A 22,500-nucleotide genomic window follows, 5' to 3' on the forward strand; every position below is an offset into this window, starting at 1 on the left:
GCAAAAAGTACAGCGGCATCTTAAAAATATGAAAATAGACAAATCGCCAGGACCAGATGGCATACACCCCCGTATCCTAAAATAATTAAGTAATGTCATGGCCAGACCCTTATTTCTGATATTTAAGGACTCTATACTGACAGGGAGTGTTCCACAGGATTGGTGCATAACAAATGTGGTGCCAATATTCAAAAAGGGTCCAAAAACAGAGCCCAGAAACTATAGGCCAGTAAGTTTAACATCTGTCGTGGGTAAACAGTTTGAAGGTTTTCTAAGAGATGCTATCTTGTAGTATGAAAATAAGCAAATAACGCCAGCATGGCTTCATGAGGGATCTGTCATGTCAAACAAATTTAATCAGTTTCTGTGAGGAGGTAAGTTCTAGACTCGACAGCGGCAAATTAATGGATGTCGTATATCTGGACTTCTCCAAAGCATTTGTCACTGTACTGCATGAAAGGTTAGTAAATAAAAGGAGAATGCTTGGACTGGGAGAAAATGTCTGTATGTGGGTAAGTAACTTGCTCAGTGATAGAAAACAGAGGGTGGTTATTAATAGTGAAGGATGAACATAGGCCGGGACGGTTCACGAACGCGCACTCGCAATCAAATGTTCGCGAACCGACCTTTCGCGGCGGGCCCCATTCACTTTAATAGCAGGCAAACCTGAAAAACCTTTAGGTCATATTTGCGTCTTAAAGGGAAACTCTTAAAAATGTGCCATGCTGGAGCCTAGAGAAATTTTATTTTAGGCCACAGGAGTACAGGCCCCAAAAATTAGGCATTCACCTGACAGAAAAGAACTTGTGATTATGTGGCTGGAGGTACATTAGGCGGTCACTGGCTAAAAACTTTACTGTCGGCCAGTACAGGCCCCAAAAATTAGACATTCACCTGACAGAAAAGGCCTTTTATGCCGTTGTATATACATAAGACAAGAACCATTCTTTGTTCTGGGTTGTGGCGGATATGTGTGGGCTGGCATGAGGAAATTCAATTACACGTGGTCGTCACAGGTGTTGAATTCCTCCGAGATCCATGCCTCATTCATTTTTAGAAATGTGAGGTAGTCCACACTGTAGTGAGCTAGGCGAGTGCGCTTATCGGTCACGATCCCCCCTGCTGCGCTGAACGTCCTTTCGGACGGGACACTTGACGAGGGGCAAGCCAACAGTTCCATGGCAAATTGTGCCAGCTCTGGCCACAGATCAAGCCTGCACACCTAGTAGTCCAGGGGTTCCTCGCTTCTCAGAGCGTCCACATCGGCCGTTAACCCGATGTAGTCGGACACCTGTCGGTCTAGGCGTTCCCTGAGGCTGGATCCGGAGGGCAGCTGTCAATGGGTTGGCTGCAAGAATGATCTCATCTGTGAAGTGACCAACACATTTTCAAACCGCCCTCTTCTTGCAGGCGCGGTAGGATTGGTACCCGCACCTGTTTCACTGGGGGTGTAAATTCCTCTGCCAGCGCCCACAACAGCAGAATGCAGCATCTCTCGCAGCAAGGCCTGAAGATGCTGCATTCTGCCAGCCTCGGCTCCTGCTCATCGCCCAGGAGAATGTTGTCCTTGGTCTCCTCCCCGCAGCCACGGACAACACCAGGGATCCCCGAAAAAGTTTAAAGTCCCCCTCAAAGCCTGCTCTTCTTGCTCCTCCTTCTCCTCCCCCCAGCCACCATCCTCCTCTGACTCCTCTTCAGACTCCTGCTGACTTGTCTCAGATGGAGTAGCCCCCCTGGGAATTCATTCAGCATTGCGACTTCCTCATCTTCCTGCTCCTCGACGGCTTGATCAATGACAAAACGCAATGCACGCTCCAGAAAGAAGGCGTAAGGTACGATGTTACTGATGGCACACTGGCTGCGACTGACCAGTTTGGTGATCTCATCAAATGGCCGCAGAAGTCTGCATGCGTTGCGCATGAGCAGCCACTGGCGTGGTGAAAAAAAAACCAAGCTCCCCAAAACCTGTCCTGCTGCAGAGTTTGTACAGGTAGTCATTAATGGAGCAACCTATCAAGTATATACAAGGTGAAGTTCCAGCTCGTCGGGCTGTCACAAATCAGACGTCTGATGGGCAAGTGATGTCGCTGCTCAACGTCAGCAAGGCGAGCCATGGCCGTGTAAGATCTTCTAAAATGGTCAGAGATTTTCCTGGCCTGCCGCAAGATGTCCTGGACCCCAGGACGTGTGCCATGCACGTGTGTCATTCTGCCCTGTTTCAGTGCGCTCAGCAGATTGGCACCGTTGTCGCACACCACTTTACCAACTGTCAAATTGAGCAGGGTTAGCCACTGATCGGCCTGTGACCACAGACCTGAAAGCAGTGCAGGACCGGTGTGGCTCTTATCTTCCAGGCACAACAGCCACAGCACAGCATGGCAGGCAACGTCTCACCTGGGATGTCGAATAGGTTCTGGGGAGCTTGGGGGCGCAGCGGAAGAGGCGGTAGCAATGGAAAAGGAGGAGTTAGACGAGGAGTAGAAGAAGAGGCAGGCCTGCATGAAATCCTTGGCAGTAACACCAAATCCACATGGGAGCCACGGGTTACATGCTTGACGGCCGTCAGAAGGTTCACCCATTGGGCAGTAAAAGTTATGTACCTTCCCTGCCCGTGTTTGCTAGACCACGTGTCTGTGGTCAGATGTATCTTGGCACTGTGTGCCAGAGATATATTCACTTGCCACTGAACATGGCCAAATAGCTCTGAAATGCCCTTCTGGGAGAAATATTTCATTCGGGGAACCTTCCATTGTGGTGTGCCAATGGCTACAAATTTTCTAAAGGCCTCCGAGTCCACCAGATTATATGGGAGTAGTTGGTGGGCTAGCAGTTCCGACAAGCCTAGTGGTCAGCCGTTAGGCAAGAGGGTTATCTGGCGTCATCAACTTTTTACGCTCAAACATTTGGACCATGGTAGCCTGCCTTCTGCCAGATGAATGCAACGACGGCACGGTGGAAGGTGGAGTGGAGGACAAATGGGAGGAAAGAGGAGAAGGAGAAGAGGCAGGACGTGGAGCCCCGGGAGTGTGGCTTTGTAGGTTCTGACGGCGTTGCTCCCACTGGGCTTGGTGATGAGAGGCCAGGGGCCTTCTTAAAGGGACACTGTCAGGCCTTCTGAGCATATTTAGATCTTTATATGCCCTCCTTGTAATAAGTTTCCAATTCATATAAGTATTATCCCTGTGCACATTGTAAAACGTGAAAAATAATCTTTATAATCACATGTCAATCAACTGTCCTTTGTGCCCAAGGGGCGTTCTTTGCGCCGCATTTGTGCCCAGCCGCGCCCCAACTGCCGGATCCTTAGAGACGCCCATCTCATTAGAATTCACTTCGCTGGGCGGTATTTTCCTGTCCCTGACATTCGGAGATTCCGCGCATGCCCAATACGAAGTTACGGTCATCGGCCTCAATCGCCGGGATCACATCGCGCCTGTGTCCCCTATGTTTCTATGAGGCCGCTTCAGCCTCTCCATACTGCGCCTGCCGTAACTTCGTATTGGGCATGCGCGGAATCTCCGAATGTCGGGGACAGGAAAATACCGCCCAGCGAAGTGAATTCTAATGAGATGGGCGTCTCTAAGGATCCGGCAGTTGTGGCGCGTCTGGGAACAAATGCGGCACAAAGAACGCCCCTTGGGCACAAAGGACAGTTGATTGACAGGTGATTATAAAGATTATTTTTCACGTTTTACAATGCGCACAGGGATAATACTTATATGAATTGGAAACTTATTACAAGACCTAGGAGGGCATATAAAGATCTAAATATGCTCAGAAGGCCTGACAGTGTCCCTTTAAGGTGGTCATCCCTAGGTGAGTGTTAGGCTTACCGCGACAGCACAGGCCTGCAGATGGCAACACTATTGTCAGCAGCTGACATGTTAAAAAAAGTTCACACTGCGGAGCCATGTGACAGCGTCCTGGGAGCACCAGAAGTGACCGTGCATGGTGGATGGCTCGCTCCAGATACATTTGCAGTCTGCTTTTTTACTCCTGCGCCCTGTGAGCTCTGCATGCTTCTCCTTCTCCTCCCTTTCTGCTGCTCCGTCTCTCCCTCTGAACTCCCCTCCTCTTCCTCTCTTGTGGGCACTCACGTGGCGTCCATCAACACGTCATCATCGTCACCTTCACCACCACTGACATTTGAGATCTCGGAGTAGGCAGCAACAGTGGGGACCTCCCTCCTTGGGATGATCTGGGTACTTTCGTCAGACCACTGGGTGGCGGCCGTTGCTACCTCCTCTTCCTCATCCAATGTCAAGAATGGCTGCGCATCGGTAAGGTCTGGAAATGGATGGGAAAATAATTCCTCTGACTCAAGTGGAGGGGCTATGGTGGTGATGGTGGTGTATTTGGAGGTGCACACAGCAGAGAGTGAGGAGGGTGCAGATACAGAGGATGAGGAGGGTGCAGAAGCGGAAGGGTGAGTGAGCGCTTTCTCCAACTTCCCACTTAGGCTCTGGCCTGATTCACCTGCCCGACCCCTACCACCCATGTGGAACAGCCTGCCTCTTCCTCTGCCTGTCATTTAAAAAATTACCCTGTGCCTAAGTCCCTAGAGAAAAGCAGTATTTGTGGAAACAGGAATATTGCAGGCCTCAATTAATATTTGGTGGAAACAGGTACGTATATCCAACCCCTTAATCAGTATTTTGTGGAAGCCGGTATATCGCACCCCTCAATCAGTATTTTGTGGAAGCAGGTATATTAAACCCCTTAATCAGTATTTTGTGGAAGCAGGTATATCGCACCCCTCAATCAGTATTTTGTGGAAGCAGGTATATCAAACCCCTTAATCAGTATTTTGTGGAAGCAGGTATATCACAGGCCTCAATTAAAATTTGGAGGAAATAGGTTTATCGAACCCTTTGTTCATTATTTTGTGGAAGCAGGCATATCAAACCCCTTAATCAGTATTTTGTGGAAGCAGGTATATCGCAGGCCTCAATCAGTATTTTGTAGAAGCAGGTATATCGCAGCCATCAATCAGTATTTTGTGGAAGCAGGTATATCAAACACCTTAAAGGGTTTCTATCACTTCGTATGACATAATTAGCTGTCAGACACTAGCGATCTGCTAGTGTCTGCTCTGGCCAACCATCCTACTATAATCACTTGTGGGGCAGCGGTTTTGCTAAAAAACTAACTTTTATAAATATGCTAATGAGCCTCTAGGTGCTATGTGGGCGTCATTAGCACCTAGAGGCTCCGTCTACCTTCATACACAGCCGCCGCCCAGCGCGTCCCTCCAGCCCGCCCATGTCCTCCTCCGTGTGACGCAGCGGACGAGTTCTCGCGCATGCGCCGTGCGCGGCTGTATTCGGCGCATTTGAGATCTCAGCTCGGAGCGGTCAGACATTTAATGTGCATGCGCCGAATACAGCCGCGCATGCGCATTGAATGTCTGACCGCTCCGAGCTGAGATCTCAAATGCGCCGAATACAGCCGCGCACGGCGCATGCGCGAGAACTCGTCCGCTGCGTCACACGGAGGAGGACATGGGCGGGCTGGAGGGACGCGCTGGGCGGCGGCTGTGTATGAAGGTAGACGGAGCCTCTAGGTGCTAATGACGCCCACATAGCACCTAGAGGCTCATTAGCATATTTATAAAAGTTAGTTTTTTAGCAAAACCGCTGCCCCACAAGTGATTATAGTAGGATGGTTGGCCAGAGCAGACACTAGCAGATCGCTAGTGTCTGACAGCTAATTATGTCATACGAAGTGATAGAAACCCTTTAATCAGTATTTTGTGGAAGCAGGTACAGGTGAAACTCAAAAAATTTGAATATCGTGCAAATGTCCATTTATTTCAGTAATGCAAATTAAAAGGAATTACATTAATGCAGCATAAAATTAGAATTTTGTGAAAAGGTTCAATATTCTAGGCTCAAAGTATCACACTCTAGTCAGCTAATTAATCTATACCCCCTGAGCAAAGGGTACCTCAAAATTGTGACTTTGGGGTTTCATGTAAGCCATAATCATCCAAATTATAACAAATAAAGGCTTGAAATATCTCGCTTTGCATGTAATGGGTCTATCTCATATGTTAGTTTCACTTTTTAAGTTGCATTACTGAAATAAATGAACTTTGCACGATATTCTAATTTTTCGAGTTTCACCTGTATATCAAACCCCTTAATCAGTATTTTGTGGAAGCAGGTATATTGCAGCCCTCAATCAATATTTGGTGGAAACAGGTATATCAAACCTCTTAATCAGTATTTTGTGGAAGAAGGTGTATTGCAGCCCTCAATTATTTTTTTTTGCCATAACAGTTATATCGCACCACCCTGTTTATTTGGGGCAACAGGTATATCGCAGTCCTCAATCAGTATTTTGTGGAAGAAGGTATGTCACACCCCTCAATCAGTTTTTTTGGGGGCAACAGGTATATCACACCCGTTGCAAATAGTTGTTCAATAGCGCTTGTTCCTCTATATAGCTGCGGTATAGCAGCAGAACTGCACACAACTGCTGCACAATACAAATGCACTATATACTTTCTATGTTGTAAAGTATATTATAGGCATATCACACCCCTCAATCAGTTTATCTTGGGGCAACAGGTATATCACACCCGTTGCAATTAGTTGTTCCAATAGCATTTGTCCTTCTATATAGCTGCGGTATCGCAGCAGAACCGCACACAACTGCTGCACAATACAAATGCACTATAATATACTTTCTATGTTAGAAAGCATATTATAAGTATATCATACCCCTCAGTATATCACACCTATCGATAGCACACCTATACCAGTCCTTAAAAGGACTTTTGTGGCCCTATTAGCTAGCGTTTGGTGTCCCTAACAGCCTGTCCCTGTTCTACAAAGCAACCTCTCCCTACACTGGCAAAACACAGAATGTAAAATGGCTGCCAGATCGGGTTCTTTGATAGGGTGGGGGTGTGTCCATGTGCTGAAATGTCTCAATTGGCTGTACTGTCCCACCTGATGGATGTGTCATGGGTCAAAGTTCGGCGCAATGCAAAAGAATATGGCGCCGGCGGACATCGCCATATGTTTGCATGTTCGGCGCGAATCGCGAACGCGCAAAGTTTGCTGCGAAACGACCGCCGGGTGAACCGCAAGGCCATCTCTAGTTATTAATGGTACACACTCAGATGGGGTCACTGTCACTAGTGGAGTACCTTAGGGGTCAGTATTGGGCCCTATTCTCTTGAATATATTTATTAATGATCTTGTAGAAGGCTTGCACAGTAAAATATCAATTTTCGCAGATGACACTAAACTGTGTAAAGTAATTAACACAGAAGAGGACAGTATACTGCTACAGATGGATCTGGATAGATTGCAGGCTTGGGCAGATAAGTGGCAGATGAGGTTTAACACTGACAAATGTAAGGTTATGCACATGGGAAGGAATAATACTAAATGGTAAAGCATTGGGTAAGGCCTATTGCACACGACCGTATGGCTTTTTCAGTGTTTTGCGATCCGTTTTTCATGGATCCGTTGTTCCGTTTTTTGTTTCCGTTGTGTTTCCGTTTCTGTTCCGTTTTTCCGTTCCGTTTTTCCGTATGGCATATACAGTATACAGTAATTACATAGATAAAATTGGGCTGGGCATAACATTTTCAATAGATGGTTCAGCAAAAAATGGAACGGAAACGGAAGACATACGGATGCATTTCCGTATGTGTTCCGTTTTTTTGCGGACCCATTGACTTGAATGGAGCCACGGACTGTGATTTGCGGGCAATAATAGGACATGTTCTATGTTAAAACGGAACGGAAAAACGGAAATACGGAAACGGAATGCATACGGAGTACATTCCGTTTTTTTTGCGGAACCATTGAAATGAATAGTTCCGTATACGGACCGTATACGGAACACAAAAAACGGCCAGTAAACGGGGAAAAAAAACGTCCGTGTGCAGGAGGCCTAACACTGACATGGAAAAGGACCTAGGAATTTTAGTGAACAGCAAACTAAGGCTACTTTCACACTGGCATTTTGGCTTTCTGTTTGTGAGATCCGTTCAGGGATCTCACAAGCTTTCCAAAACGAATCAGTTTTGCCCTAATGCATTCTGAATGGAAAAGGATCCGCTCAGAATCCATCAGTTTGCCTCCGTTCCGTCTCCATTCTGCTTTGGAGGCGGACATCAAAACGCAGCTTGCAGCGTTTTGGTGTCCGACTGATGAAACTGAGCCAAACAGATCCGTTCTGACACACAATGTAAGTCAATGGGGACGGATCTTTTTTCTATGACACAATCTGGCACAATAGAAAACAGATCCGTCCACCATTGACTTTCAATGGTGTTCAAGACGGATCCATCTTGGCTATCTTAAAGATAATACAAACGGATCCGTTCTGAACGGATGCAGACGGTTGTATTATGTGAACGGATATGTCTATACAGATCCATGACGGATCCGCACCAAACGAGAGTGTGAAAGTAGCCTTAGCTGTAGAAACCAGTGTCAGGCAGCTGCTGCCAAGGCCAATAAGATAATGGGTTGCATCAAAAGGGGCATAGATGCCCGTGTTGAGAACATAGCCCTACCACTTTACAAATCACTAGTCAGACCACACATGGAGTACTGTGTACAGTTCTGGGCTCCTGTGAACAAGGCAGACATAGCAGAGCTGGAGAGGGTCCAGAGGAGGGCAACTAAAGTAATAACTTGAAAGGGGGGACTACAGTACCCTGAAAGATTATCAAAATAAGGGTTATTCACTTTAGAAAAAAGATGACTGAGGGGAGATCTAATTACTATGTATAAATATATCAGGGTCAGTACAGAGATCTATCCCATCATCTATTTATCCCCAGGACTGTGACTGTGACGAGGGGACATCCTCTGCGTCTGGAGGAAAGAAGGTTTGTACACAGAGAAGAGGATTCTTTACGGTAAGAGCAGTGAGACTATGGAACTCTCTGCCTGAGGAGGTGGTGATGGTGGGTACAATAAAGGATGTATTTCTGGAGTGTAATAATATTACAGGCTATAGCTACTAGAGAGGGGTCGTTGATCCAGGGAGTTATTCTGATTGCCTGATTGGAGTCGGGAAGGAATTTATTCCCCTTAAGTAAGGAAAACTGGCTTCTACCTGATAGTTTTTTTTTTTTGCCTTCCTCTGGATCAACTTGCAGGATAACAGGCCGAACTGGATGGACAAATGTCTTTTTTCGGCCTTATAAACTATGTTACTATGTTACTATGACTGTGGTATTTGGTTCTGTTGGGGCAGTATTTTTTGCTGTACTACAGTACTACTGGCCCCACCTACTTATGTTGGCTCTGCCTTCTGTCAATTTGGTCCCACTAACAACATGGTGCCACTTTTTTTTTTTTTTTCCAGGGCGACTTTATGTTTTCTGTCTGCTCCTGTTCTGGATATACACTCTGGGGACCCTCAAGGCTATGGGTCTTAACATGGACTTCAATATCAATACCTGCATTATCCCCTTGAATGTACATGGCCACTATGATGGAGAACGGCAAACCCCATCATTTAACCTCTCAGGTGCCACAATCAACACTGATCGCAGAACCTGTCAGGTAAGGCAGAGGGATGTGGCTCTTTCTCTGCCTTCGGATCGGAGCCCCTATCAAGATGGCCATGGCAGCCTCTACGCGAGCAAATAGATAAGGATTTTTTTTTTACCCTGATTAACCCCTCAAAGGCCTAAATGGTAGCCTCAGATTCCGCGATCAGCAATGAACACGGCATCTGAGGGGTTCAATAACAGAAAGGCATGATCGCCATTCCCCATCATTGTATGCGACTTCGTCACTAATCAAATTACTTTGTGAAGTTCAGCAAAGCAGTTGAATCAAATTTTTCATAACTTCCCTCATCTCTACCTCATACAACTCAATGGGTGATGTGGAAACCACTGAGTGGTAGGTAACATGACCCCCACTCCAATCCATATACTGTAGGACCACCGATCCATACAACTATTTATCTCTGCAGAAGTTTGGGTGGGGAGGAATGGTGGACAGGTGTTCATCGTATAGGTGATTGGACTAGACTATGTATCTAAAGCCTCATTCACATGTCAGTGTTCCATGTACATGTGCTGTATGTGTTTTCCACGGACAGCACACCTACCCATCCATTTTAATGTGTGTATTCAGACATCAGTGTTTTACCATAGTCCGTGGGTCCGTGTTTTAGTACGGATACATGCTCTATTTTGTCTGTATTCACTGATCCATCAGGCCCATTATAGTCTATGGGTCCATGAAAACCACGGATGCAACACTGATGCGGACCGGTTTCATTCGTGTTTCATGGATAATTAGGAAGAGATGCTTTGAAAATTATTTTTCAGCTGTTCAATGTCAGTGAAACACGGATGACACACGAACAGCAAAAAACAGACACACGGAACCAATATAGATCCATCACGGACATCTTCACGGAGGCATCACTGACCACCTTTTCACGGATTTAAGCGCGGACAAGCTTAAGGCTTATCATATAATATTCATTTTTAGTAGGGACACCCCCTGTAAAAATAATAATAATTGAATTATTAATTTTATGATCTGAACATTAATAAGAATCTAAGATCATAACTTGACCAAACAGAAGAGATAGAGCAGAGAGACCGAGGAGTTACCAAGCTTTGCTGCTAAATGAAGGTTCATCATTGGGATCTTGGTAGTAGTGCCCCTTTTCACAGTGAAGTCTTTCGGATAAGTCGCTTCCGGACTAAACTTGTGTTCCCATTCTCCTTTGAAATAAATGGCATTGACCAAAATAAGTTTGGTGAGCGGCTCAATGTCTCCACTTGAAAACATGTTCCGGATTTTTCCTGTACAAAGAATGATAAAAAATACACATATTTAGAGGGGCCTTGATATAATCCACTCTCTAAAGAGCACTTTTCATTTCATTTTTTTTTTTTTACCTGTACATGAGGCTTTTACATGAAGAAAAGGAATTACATAGTTTGGAGGTGTCTGTCTTGTATTTTTTTGGCTGACATTTCCAGCAATTACCAATATCCAGTTAGGAAATTGAATTACTTGATAGCTACAACATAGTAAACATTTACCTAGAATCCTCAGTGGCGATCATATTTAACCCATTCATCATGTCAGTATGCGTAACATGTTAAAAATGTGTAACAATTCCTTTATAACATTAACATAACAACTTTGGATGTTTTGCTTGATTCAAAGCACAAAACGCCATGGGGAACATTTATTAAGAAGTCCCTCTGCACTGCCAGTAATGTAGAGGCGCAGGCCATGCCACAGCCTGCGCCTCTACATTACTCCCTTGCTGGCATACATTTGAGCCATTTTGCAAGCCAAAAACCGAAATGGAGAATGATAAATGAGTCAGGTCCCACTGCCCGCCTCCCCCCACCCACGCTATACCCCCTTGTAACCCACTCTGGGAAAGCTGTGTGAATGGGGGAAAAAGTCACAGCAAAAATGCCAACTTTAATACGTATATGAGAAAATAAATGTTCCTCCATTTTTTTTATTTATTTTCTGTCCACTAAAGCGTATTCGAATGATGCTTTAAACTGTTATGAATATGTTACTTAAAGGGACAGGCATTCTATAGACCCCTTGCTGTAAAGTCTTTTGAATGATAAATCTGCCTAGATATGCAACGTTACATTCCCTGTTGCTGTATTCCGGCATAACAAGGCATATGTGACCTGCATATACTATAGGGTTGTGGTTAAGATTAACCTCCTACAACCCTGTGCCCTCTTACCAAGATCTGAAATGACCTTTATATAATTGGACTGTTTGCAACCATGTTATGTTCGCTGGTTTGTGTACCAATGTTCATTATATCTGCTCTTTAGTGTTGATCGAGCATGCTCGGCCGAACACCAGTTCGGCTCAAGCATCGCAGTGTTCAGCCGAATATCGCGTGTGCTCAAGCATGATGCTCGAGTCAGTGTATTTAAATCTAATTTAGCCTCTATTTCAGAAAAGTTTCCGGAGGGATTCAAACTCACAACCTTCTACATCACAGCCAAGAATGTTAACCACTACACTATAGAGCTGCTGCTGGAATACATGGAGTCAGAGCAGGGACTCCTAAGCCGAACTAGAGCCCAGACACCCTCCCCTCTTCAGAGCAGGGGGTGCCTAGTTTAATGCTCGGGTTCTCCCATTGACTTCCATTGTGCTTGGGTGCTCTGTAGAACACCCGAGCATCGAGAAGTGTTCTACTCGAGCACACGAGCACTTTGGTGCTCGATCAACACTACTGCTCCTGATTACAGTTACTGTACATTTAACTGCTGGTTATGATATAGGTTTAACTGCAGGCGTGTGTGTGTTTATATATATATAGCTGCGGAAGCTGGAGCATGGCATGGCATGAGCTCCTATGAGGGCAGAGTAGCATACACATGGGGTAGCTTTTCAAGACCCATGGCGAGTTGGGCATGTGGTGTAGTAGTGTACAGTGTACGGTATACAGGGTATAGTATTGACAGGGAGCTGCAGCAGTAAAGCGGGCTGGTATGTGAGAGAACTGTTTAGTCCAGCTGCCGATCCATGCTAGAGCTCTTTATCCTGAGAGTTGGGAAGTGAACTAAATCCCTGTCATCTTGTCCAGCACCTGCTGTGCCTTACCTAGGACTGACAGATCTGAGGGAAGCCCTTTAACTGGTCGTGTCCCTGGAAGCATAGCAAGTGGTTTCAGATCACTTTCTCAAAAGTGTCTATACCGTGATCTGAAGAAAGCCCTGAGTGTGACTAAAGAATGAGTGAGCTTAAAGGGGTTGTCCAGAAATAAATAACTTTTCTGTGATGTCAGAGTCTGCCTCTGCTATGGAAAGAGCCATACTTGCCTTCTGCTTTGGTCCTGCATCCTGGCTGTCACGATGCGGTGTGGGGGAAAACTGGGATAATAGAGCTGGTCACCTCCAACCCTAATGCAAGTCCTGACTAACTATAAGTATGAACAGGCCTCGATGGTAGGGAAGTTTATACACCGGAACCTAGTGCCCTAACTCACCCTGTATAACCCTGGTAATAGAATCAGGACTAGAGACGACCGGTTCCTCCACCAGAAGGATGAACCAGAATCTCCCTCAGGCCAGAAACAAAGGAAAGAGGAAGACAAAACTTACTGTCATGTTCTAGCGCGGGTCCACCTGACCCCTAGAACATCTAACAACAAGTTTTCAGTGATGTTCTAGTAGGAGTTCACCTGACCCCTAGAACATCCTACAACGAAAGTATAACAGCAATACACACACACACACACACATAGAGAGATGACAGCGAGTAGCTGTCACGGCTGAGGATGGGGGAAATCCTCAGCCGTGTGAAGCCAGGTGATGTTATGGCTGCTTGACCAAGAAGACAGGATTAGGGAGCAGGTCACCTCCTAAACGCATCCCTAACCTGACCCTGACTCCTAGCTACATGAGCCAACCTTGATGGTAGGAGGGCTCATGCTCCGGAACCTAGAAGTCCCTGCTAGCCCTCAAGATGGCCCTAAGCTAGGAGCTGAGTAAGACAACCCACTCCTCCTAAGCACGGAGGAGCAGGAGTCTAAACGGCCAAGCTGCTGGAAAAGGTGAAACATAAACAGCCTATGTATATGGCAGGTGCTGCACTAGTTCCAGCCACCTGCCACAGCCCTGCTGACTGGATCCGTGTGCAGGAAAGCTGAAGTCCACAAATAGCAGACAGACGTCAGCACAAACTCATCCACACACCGGAACCCAGATACATGGCAGCACTAAATAGTACTGATAAACATAAACAATGACCACAGTGGTGGCTCTCACAGGCGGATGGAAAACACAGGAGGCTGCCTCAGTTAGCAAGACTGAAGCAACCTACTGAGCCCTGCTAGAGAGAGGGTCTATATAGGCCCAAGTGGCCACACCCAAGGGTTGGACACACCCAGTGACATCACACACACACTGGGAAGGAAGTTAACCCTTCCAGTACCACAGAAGGGAAAGACACATAAATGGGAAGTGCACACAAAACATACAACGTGCATAACATACACACACCTAACATAAAGGTAGCTAGGTGTGACCGCATGCCAGGGCAGCAAGCTGCCTAGCGACGCTCAGGCTGCTCTGCTGCAAAATACAAACACTGGTTGCCCGCGGCAACCACAAGTGAGGCCACAGACAAGCGGCCCTCACCCGTGGTTGAACACCCATACAAAACCGCAGGCAACTGCATGCGGTAAAGGAGTCACGGTCATGGGCATGGCCGTGACAGTAGCAAACTGGAACAGCAGGTAAGAAACCAGTGGCAAGAACAACCTCTGGACCAAGAGCACCCATATACTAGGCCACTTACCTGCCGCGGCTGCTGGAAGAAACACCAGCAGTCCAAACAACACCGACTGGAACCCATGCATATGTACTGGAACCCAAAGACCATACAGGACACAGTACAAACAACAAACACAGAACCCAACACACCAGTAACTGCCTGGACTCTCATGCGGAGAGGATGCATGGTCGGCCTCAGGCAGAGCTGCACACTGACTCGTTGTTCCCCCTCCGGGGAACCCAAGAGCCCTCTCACCGAAGGCGTAGCCAGGGGAAATGTCTAGCATCCATGCAGGACTATACACACCAGAAACAGACCAGACATGGAACAACAACTAGACATCCAACACCAACCCGTAACATAAACCATACCACACATAGAAACAGAGTAGGAAGGGAAGATGACATCGATGACTCACTAGGTGGCCCTCAAGAACTGGGCAGATGGAACACCTAGGACAGGAGCATAGCTCCAGCACCAAAGGCCGGAAAATGGACATGCAGGAGCCAGAGCACACGATCGGAGTGGCAGAGAGCAGGTAAGCAGGTAATAAGTGTGATGCTCTCCATAGTGGAGACAGACTGCAGGCATCACTGAAAAGTTATTTCACCCGGACAACCTCTATAATCCCAAGGTGCCCGACCATGTTCAATACATGAGTTGACCTTTTAGACCAGTGATGCTCAACCTGCGGCCCTCCAGCTGTTACCAAACTACAACTCCCAGCATGCCTGGACAGCCTACAGCTATCAGCCTACAGCAGGGCATGATGGGAGTTGTAGTTTTACAACAGCTGGAGGGCCGCAGGTTGGGCATCTCTGTTTTAGACTGCAAATCAATATGCTGTGTGATCTCACTGAGAGACTGCATTCAATGTGCTGTGTGCCCTGTGAAAGAGACTGTTGCCAATTCGCTGTGTGCCCTTTATGGGAAACTGTTCTGTTCCCAATAGTAAACGCCAAGCTCTGAGCCTACGATAGACTTTGTAACTGTCAAGTATTTACCTATTGTGACGATAACCACCACGGTTACAGTCACAATAGGTCCCTTTTAATAATATCATTTTCCTTTAGCCTTTTTAAAAGTTGTCTGATTAAAGGGAAGCTGTCACCATGAAAATGCAGTGCAATCTGCAGACAGCATGTTATAGAGCAGGAGTTGCTGAGCAGATTGATTTATACTTTTATGGGAAATGATTCAATAAAACTTGTAATTTATACATTTATATTCCTACTCACTTTGGGCTTTGAAGCCAAGTAGGCGGTTCTTGTCACGACCGCTATCCCAGCAGCAGTCGTGTCGCACCAGACGGAGGGGAAGGGGGACCCTAATCTACGGATGGGAATAGTATGGCCACCCCTGACTAACCCTAAGCTGGCACCTGTCTGCCCTGATACCCTAGACGGGGTGTGAACCCGTGCGGCGAGCAGGATGCCTAAACCCTCAGTCACCCTATTAAGCCTAGAGTGGGGAAAGGCCGATGGGATCACTAGTCACCATCACTCATGTCTAGGAGAACAGCAGGGGAAGACAGCAACAAACAAACTATAGCAGAGATAGACTTATCCAGTCACGAGCAGAGAAGGCGATCCCAATCACGACAGTCCACGCCGGACAACAGCAACACCATCAAACGATCTCCTTCAAAGGTCAGAATAGAACTGGAAGTAAGGACTATATCTGGCAATGACTGCAAGTGAAACTGAAACTAATATAGTAGCTGGGAGTGGCAGACAGGACTCACCTGAGAGGATGCCTACAAACTCCCAGTCAGGACAAAAAGGTTTACAAGGCAAAACCCGGATGACATACCCTGAAACATGGAGCAAACTCACAAGCTATCGCGAGTAGCAAGTCGCTGCGACCTTCTCCTCCCAGACCTGTCTGGATCAGTCACAGTCATGACAGTACCCCCCTTTCTACGAGGGGCCCCCGGACCCTCAAGACCAGGCCTCTCCGGATGGGAGCTATGAAAAGCCCGAATGAGTCTGTCCGCTTTTATCTCTGAAGCTGGAACCCACATTCTCTCTTCGGAACCATAACCTCTCCAGTGCACCAGGTACTGAAGAGAGCGGCGAACATATCGTGAGTCAACAATCTTTTCTACCTGAAACTCAAGACTGCCATCAGTCTCCTATCAGCCACACGTTTGTATCTACCACCCATTCTCTTCAAACTTTCTTGCACACTCTGCCACACTGAAGAAAGTGAAGACGCAAATCGTTACTCCTCGGGAATCCCAGACGGCCCCCCCTCACTAAACGTACAAAACTGAGGATGGAAACCATACGCACCAAAAAATGGTGACTTATCGGTGGATTCTTGACGACGATTATTAATGGCAAACTCGGCTAACGGTAAATAAGATGACCATTCCTCCTGATTTTCGGAAACAAAGCATCTCGAATATGTCTCTAGGTTTTGATTGGTACGTTCAGTCTGACCGTTGGACTGTGGATGGAAAGATGAAGAAAACGACAGATGAACCCCTAAACGAGAACAAAAAGCTTTCCAAAATTTAGAAACGAATTGGGTACCACGATCCGAAACAATATCGGAAGGGACCCCGTGAAGCTTCACGATGTGGTCAATAAAAACCTGAGCCAGTGTGTTAGCATTAGGCAATGCGGCAAGAGCAATAAAGTGCACCATTTTACTGAATCTGTCAACCACTACAAGAATAACAGTTTTCCCCGCTGATACTGGTAGATCCGTAATGAAATCCATTGACAGGTGCGTCCAAGGCCTGTTGGGGATGGCTAGAGGTAAAAGACGCCCTGCCGGACGAGTATGATCTACCTTAGAACGAGCACAGGTAGCACATGCAGACACAAAATTCAACACCTCCTGGCGCCACTTAGGCCACCAGAACCGACGAGACACTAATTCAGAGGTTGCCCTACTACCTGGGTGTCCTGCCAGTGTGGAGTTATGGTGTTCTTTTAGTATCTCCAGGCGTAAATTTTCTGGCACAAACAGTTTACCCGAGGGGCAGGAGGCCGGGGCTTCCCCCTGAGCTTCGAACACCCTCCCCTCTAAACCTGAGTGTAATGCAGAGACCACCACCCCCTTTTGCAAAATGGGCTCTGGTACCTCAACATCACCCCCTCCAGAAAACTTCGAGACAATGCATCCGCCTTAGTATTTTTTGCCCCCGGGCGATAGGTTATTACAAAATTAAACCTAGTAAAAAATAACGACCACCGAGCCTGTCTAGGGGTGAGACGTTTAGCAGACTCCAGATATAATACGTTTTTGTGATCAGTAATCATCGTGACGGGATGAACCGCCCCCTCCAAAAAATGACGCCACTCCTCAAAAGCCAACTTAATAGCCAAAAGTTCCCTGTTGCCAATATCATAGTTCCTTTCTGCAGTAGACAATTTCTTCGAAAAAAAAGCACACGGACGCCATTCACCAGGGGACGGGCCCTGAGATAGTACCGCTCCCACCCCCACCTCTGATGCGTCAACCTCTACAATAAAAGGAAGCGAGACATCTGGCTGTACGAGAATAGGGGCCGAGGTAAATCTCTCCTTCAGAGATGCAAAGGCAGTTTTGGCTGCATGTGACCATTTGGAAAAATCGGATCCCTTTCGGGTCATGTCCGTCAGTGGTTTGACCACCAAGGAATAGTTCTTTATAAACTTTCTATAAAAGTTGGCAAACCCCAGGAAGCGTTGCAATGCCTTCAGGTTCTCAGGCAGATCCCAGTCTATAATCGCCCGGACTTTCTCTGGATCCATGCGGAAACCTGAATCTGACAACACATACCCCAGAAATGGCAGTTCTTTTACGGCAAACACACATTTTTCTAACTTAGCAAACAATTTGTTGGCCCTTAATATCTGCAGCACTTGTCTCACATGGATCTTATGTGTATCCAGATCCGGGGAATAGACCAGGATGTCATCAAGATATATCACAACAAATCTCCCGATAAGGTGACTAAAAATATCGTTGACAAAATGTTGGAATACCGCAGGCGCATTAGTAAGACCAAATGGCATGACCAGATTTTCATAATGCCCTTCCGGAGTATTAAAAGCCGTCTTCCACTCATCCCCCTCTTTGATGCGAACCAGGTTCTAGGTTCCTCTGAGATCCATTTTGGAGAACCATTTAGCACCAGCAACCTGATTAAAGAGGTCGGGAATGAGAGGAAGAGGATAGGGATCTCGGATAGTTATCCGGTTTAATTCCCGGAAATCCAGGCAAGGACGTAGGCCCCCATCTTTCTTTTTAACGAAAAAGAACCCTGCAGCCACGGGTGAAGAAGAGGGTCTGATGTGTCCCTTAGCCAAACTCTCCGAAATATAATCTTTCATAGCCTTCCTCTCCGGGCCGGAAAGATTGTATAACCGGGTTTTAGGTAGTTTTGCCCCAGGTAATAGATTAATCGGGCAATCATATGGACGATGAGGTGGTAACCCCTGACAACCCTTCTCAGAGAACACATCCATAAAATCTGACAGAAAGGCAGGTAAAGATGTTACAGAGAGTGTAGAGCACCTACTACTCAAGCAGTTGTCCTTACAATGTTCACTCCACTCCACAATCTCCCCGGCCTGCCAATCCACCACTGGATTGTGAGTCACCAGCCAGGGAAGCCCCAATACCATAGGAGCCGGAAGACCGTCCAGGACATAACAAGAGATATGCTCTTTATGGAGGTCCCCTACCTGCAGATGGATATTATGGATGATCTGAGTTAACTCTTTCTGAGTAAGAGGGGAGGAGTCGATGGCAAAAACAGGAATAGTTCTGCGTATCGGTTCCGGAGTAAAACCCAGAGCCTGAGCAAACCGTGAATCCACCAAGTTGACCCCCGCCCCACTGTCCAAAAAGACGGAACAGATCTCAGTCTTATTGCCCGCCTCAACGGTAGCGGACAACAAAAACTGAGACATGCGTATGGAGGAAACGAATACGCCCAGACTGTTATCCTCCGCACAATCTGGGGACTCTAGTTTTCCGGCGGCTCCTTTGTTTGTGGTCTCTTGGGTTCTGAGGGACAAACCTTTAAAAAATGACCCCTCCCCCCACAACGAAAACAAACCTCTGACCTACGGCGGAACTTAGGAGGATTCACCCGTCTAGTGGCGCCCCCTATTTGCATTGGTTCGACTGGATCATAACAAACCGATCCCTGCCCTATAGAGGCCTCCGTAAAATTTAATAGTCTCTCCCTGAGTCGTCTGTCGATTCTTATGGACAGAGACATAGCAGCCTCCAGAGACCCAGGGACCTCGTATACCGCCAGCGCGTCTTTTAATTTTTCAGACAACCCCTCGCAGAACTGACTCCTAAGGGCCGAGTCGTTACATAACGTATCAGTTGCCCACCTACGGAATTCGGAACAATATAGTTCAGCAGACCGGTTCTCTTGCCGAAGTCTACGTAGCTTAGACTCAGCCAGTGAGACCATGTCCGGGTCATCATATACGAGACCCAGGGCTTCAAAAAACTCCTCCACTGATCGTAAGGCCAGAGAGTCTGATGGTAGGGAGAAAGCCCAAGCCTGCGGATCTCCTTGCAGGAGAGAAATTACAATGCCCACCCGTTGTTCCTCACCGCCGGAGGATCTAGGGCGTAACCTGAAGAACAATTTGCAAGCTTCTCTGAAGGTTACAAATTGGTCTCTCCCTCCTGAGAACCTATCAGGTAAAGCCACTTTTGGCTCAGGAGTACCTTGGTTTCCCGTAGCAACGGTGGAACCCAAGGATTGCTGCTGCAGCACTGTTGCTTTTAATCCTGCCACTTCAAGGGATAATCCCTGTAATTGTTTTGCCGAAACCGTAACCGGATCCATAGTGAAACAGAAAAATACAAAGCAAAACAGCAAGCAAAAAAAAAAAAAAAGAAATGTCACTTTTTTTTTTTTTTTTTTTTTTTAAAAGGCCAGATATACTGTCACGACCGCTATCCCAGCAGCAGTCGTGTCGCACCAGACGGAGGGGAAGGGGGACCCTAATCTACGGATGGGAATAGTATGGCCACCCCTGACTAACCCTAAGCTGGAACCTGTCTGCCCTGATACCCTAGACGGGGTGTGAACCCGTGCGGAGAGCAGGATGCCTAAACCCTCAGTCACCCTATTAAGCCTAGAGTGGGGAAAGGCCGATGGGAGCGCTAGTCACCATCACTCATGTCTAGGAGAACAGCAGGGGAAGACAGCAACAAACAAACTATAGCAGAGATAGACTTATCCAGTCACGAGCAGAGAAGGTGATCCCAATCACGACAGTCCACGCCGGACAAGAGCTCCACAGCAACACCATCAAATTATCTCCTTCAAAGGTCAGAATAGAACTGGAAGTAAGGACTATATCTGGCAATGACTGCAAGTGAAACTGAAACTAATATAGTAGCTGGGAGTGGCAGACAGGACTCACCTGAGAAGGATGCCTACAAACTCCCAGTCAGGACAAAAAGGTTTACAAGGCAAAACCCGGATGACATACCCTGAACCATGGAGCAAACTCACAAGCTATCGCGAGTAGCAAGTCACTGCGACCTTCTCCTCCCAGACCTGTCTGGATCAGTCACAGTCGTGACAGTTCTATCAGTGATTGACAGTTATCTCTGTATACACAACTGTGACTTTAGATGTACTAGTCTAAATTTTCTTGCAGTGTGTTAGGAGGGTAGCTGCCTCCTTTAGATTAAGCACTCCCCACCATCTGCCCAGGGCTTCTGAGCAGAATATACACTGCTATGAACATTGTAGGCTTAGGTTAGGCCTAGAAGAGGCAGTTCTGTTACCCATCTGCAGAAGCCACCTTGATGTTGGTAGATGGGCACGACACACATTTGATCAAAAATGTGTGTAAAAGAGCTTCCATTTCTCATGTATAGTAGGTATAGTACCACTGTAATCCAGAATAAACTCTATGTTCCATGATATCCATGTATAACAGTGTACTGCTATATTTTGTTTGCTGTTTGTATGCACAGTCATAGAGGAAAGGCTGTTAATCACTGATAGGAACTTCTCATTACCTTCAAAGCACAGAATGGGCAGGAATATAAATGACAAAAATACAAGTTAGGCTACATGCACACGAACGTTGTTTGTTTCCTTGTCCGTTACGTTTTTTTTGCGGATAGGATGCGGACCCATTCATTTTAATGGGTCCGCAAAAAATGCGGACAGCACATCGTGTGCTGCCCGCATCAGTATGTCCATTCCGTAGCGCCGCAAAAAAAATAGAACATGTCCTATTTTTTTCAAGTTTGCGGACAAGGATAGGCATTATTACAATGGATCCGCAAAAAAAAGGATCTGCCAATAAAACTGATGCCGTACGGAACGTCATCTGTTTTTTTTGCGGATCTGCAATTTGCGGACTGCAAAACACATACAGTTGTGTGCCTGTAGCCTTATACTGAATCTTTTCCCATAAAACGATATATAAATCTACTCACCTCCTCCTGCTCTATAACATGCTGCCTGCATCACAGACACCATGTTCAACACAATGTGATTAGTAGAACTACAAGTAACAGCACACTGCTAGTCAATTGCACAAAGATATAAGCAAATACTAAATGAAAAATAAGCTGCTTGGTGGCTATACTTACTGCAAGAGCAGTTGGAAGCTCTTTGCGCATATAATTGATCAAAAATATGTCGGGCCCATCTACCGAACGACAAGGTGGCTTCCATCAGACGGGGCCTATGTTAGAGTAGGCACCGTCTGATGGAAGCCACCTTGTCGTTCGGTAGATGGGCCCGACATATTTTTGATCAATTATATGCGCAAAGAGCTTCCAACTGCTCTTGCAGTAAGTATGGCCACCATGCAGCTTATTTTTCATTTAGTATTTGCTTATATCTTTGTGCAATTGACTAGCAGTGTGCTGTTACTTGTAGTTCTACTAATCACATTGTGTTTCAGCCAAGGCAGCGTGCACCTGCGTTCTCAAATTTACTTACTATGGAGGTGCTGGTTCGTCTGTTTTTCTTACCATGGTCAACATGACAGGTTCCGTTTAATGTCACGTTGCTATATCTCCATACATTAACCCCTTGGCAACATATGATGTACTATTACTTCACTGCAGTCCCCAATGCATGGGCACCATCCGTGTGGCTGGCGCAGATGAATGCAGACCCATTCAACTTGAATGGGTCCGTGATTGGTCCGCACCACGAAAAAATTTAATGTGTAAATTTGGGATTTTTTTTTTCTAAATAAAGGTGAAGTATATTGACTCAAATTTA

General features: G+C 46.5%; 1 protein-coding gene and 1 long non-coding RNA gene across 2 annotated transcripts in view; one reads left to right on the top strand and one right to left on the bottom strand.

Moving 5' to 3' along the window:
* SERPINI2 (serpin family I member 2) overlaps positions 1–22,500 on the bottom strand; it is a 148,014-nt gene that overhangs the window by 69,574 nt on the left and 55,940 nt on the right. Inside the window, exon 4 of the mRNA XM_040428181.1 lies at positions 10,610–10,804. Coding sequence (XP_040284115.1) covers positions 10,610–10,804 — 195 coding nt within the window. The remainder of the gene's footprint in view (positions 1–10,609; positions 10,805–22,500) is intronic.
* LOC120997862 lies at positions 344–7,158 on the top strand. The gene is made up of 3 exons (XR_005778242.1): positions 344–545; positions 4,383–4,386; positions 7,109–7,158. It is a non-coding gene; the product is annotated as an uncharacterized LOC120997862 (long non-coding RNA).

This window comes from Bufo bufo, chromosome 4 (genome assembly GCF_905171765.1).
Source record: "Bufo bufo chromosome 4, aBufBuf1.1, whole genome shotgun sequence".
Lineage (NCBI taxonomy): Eukaryota > Metazoa > Chordata > Amphibia > Anura > Bufonidae > Bufo > Bufo bufo.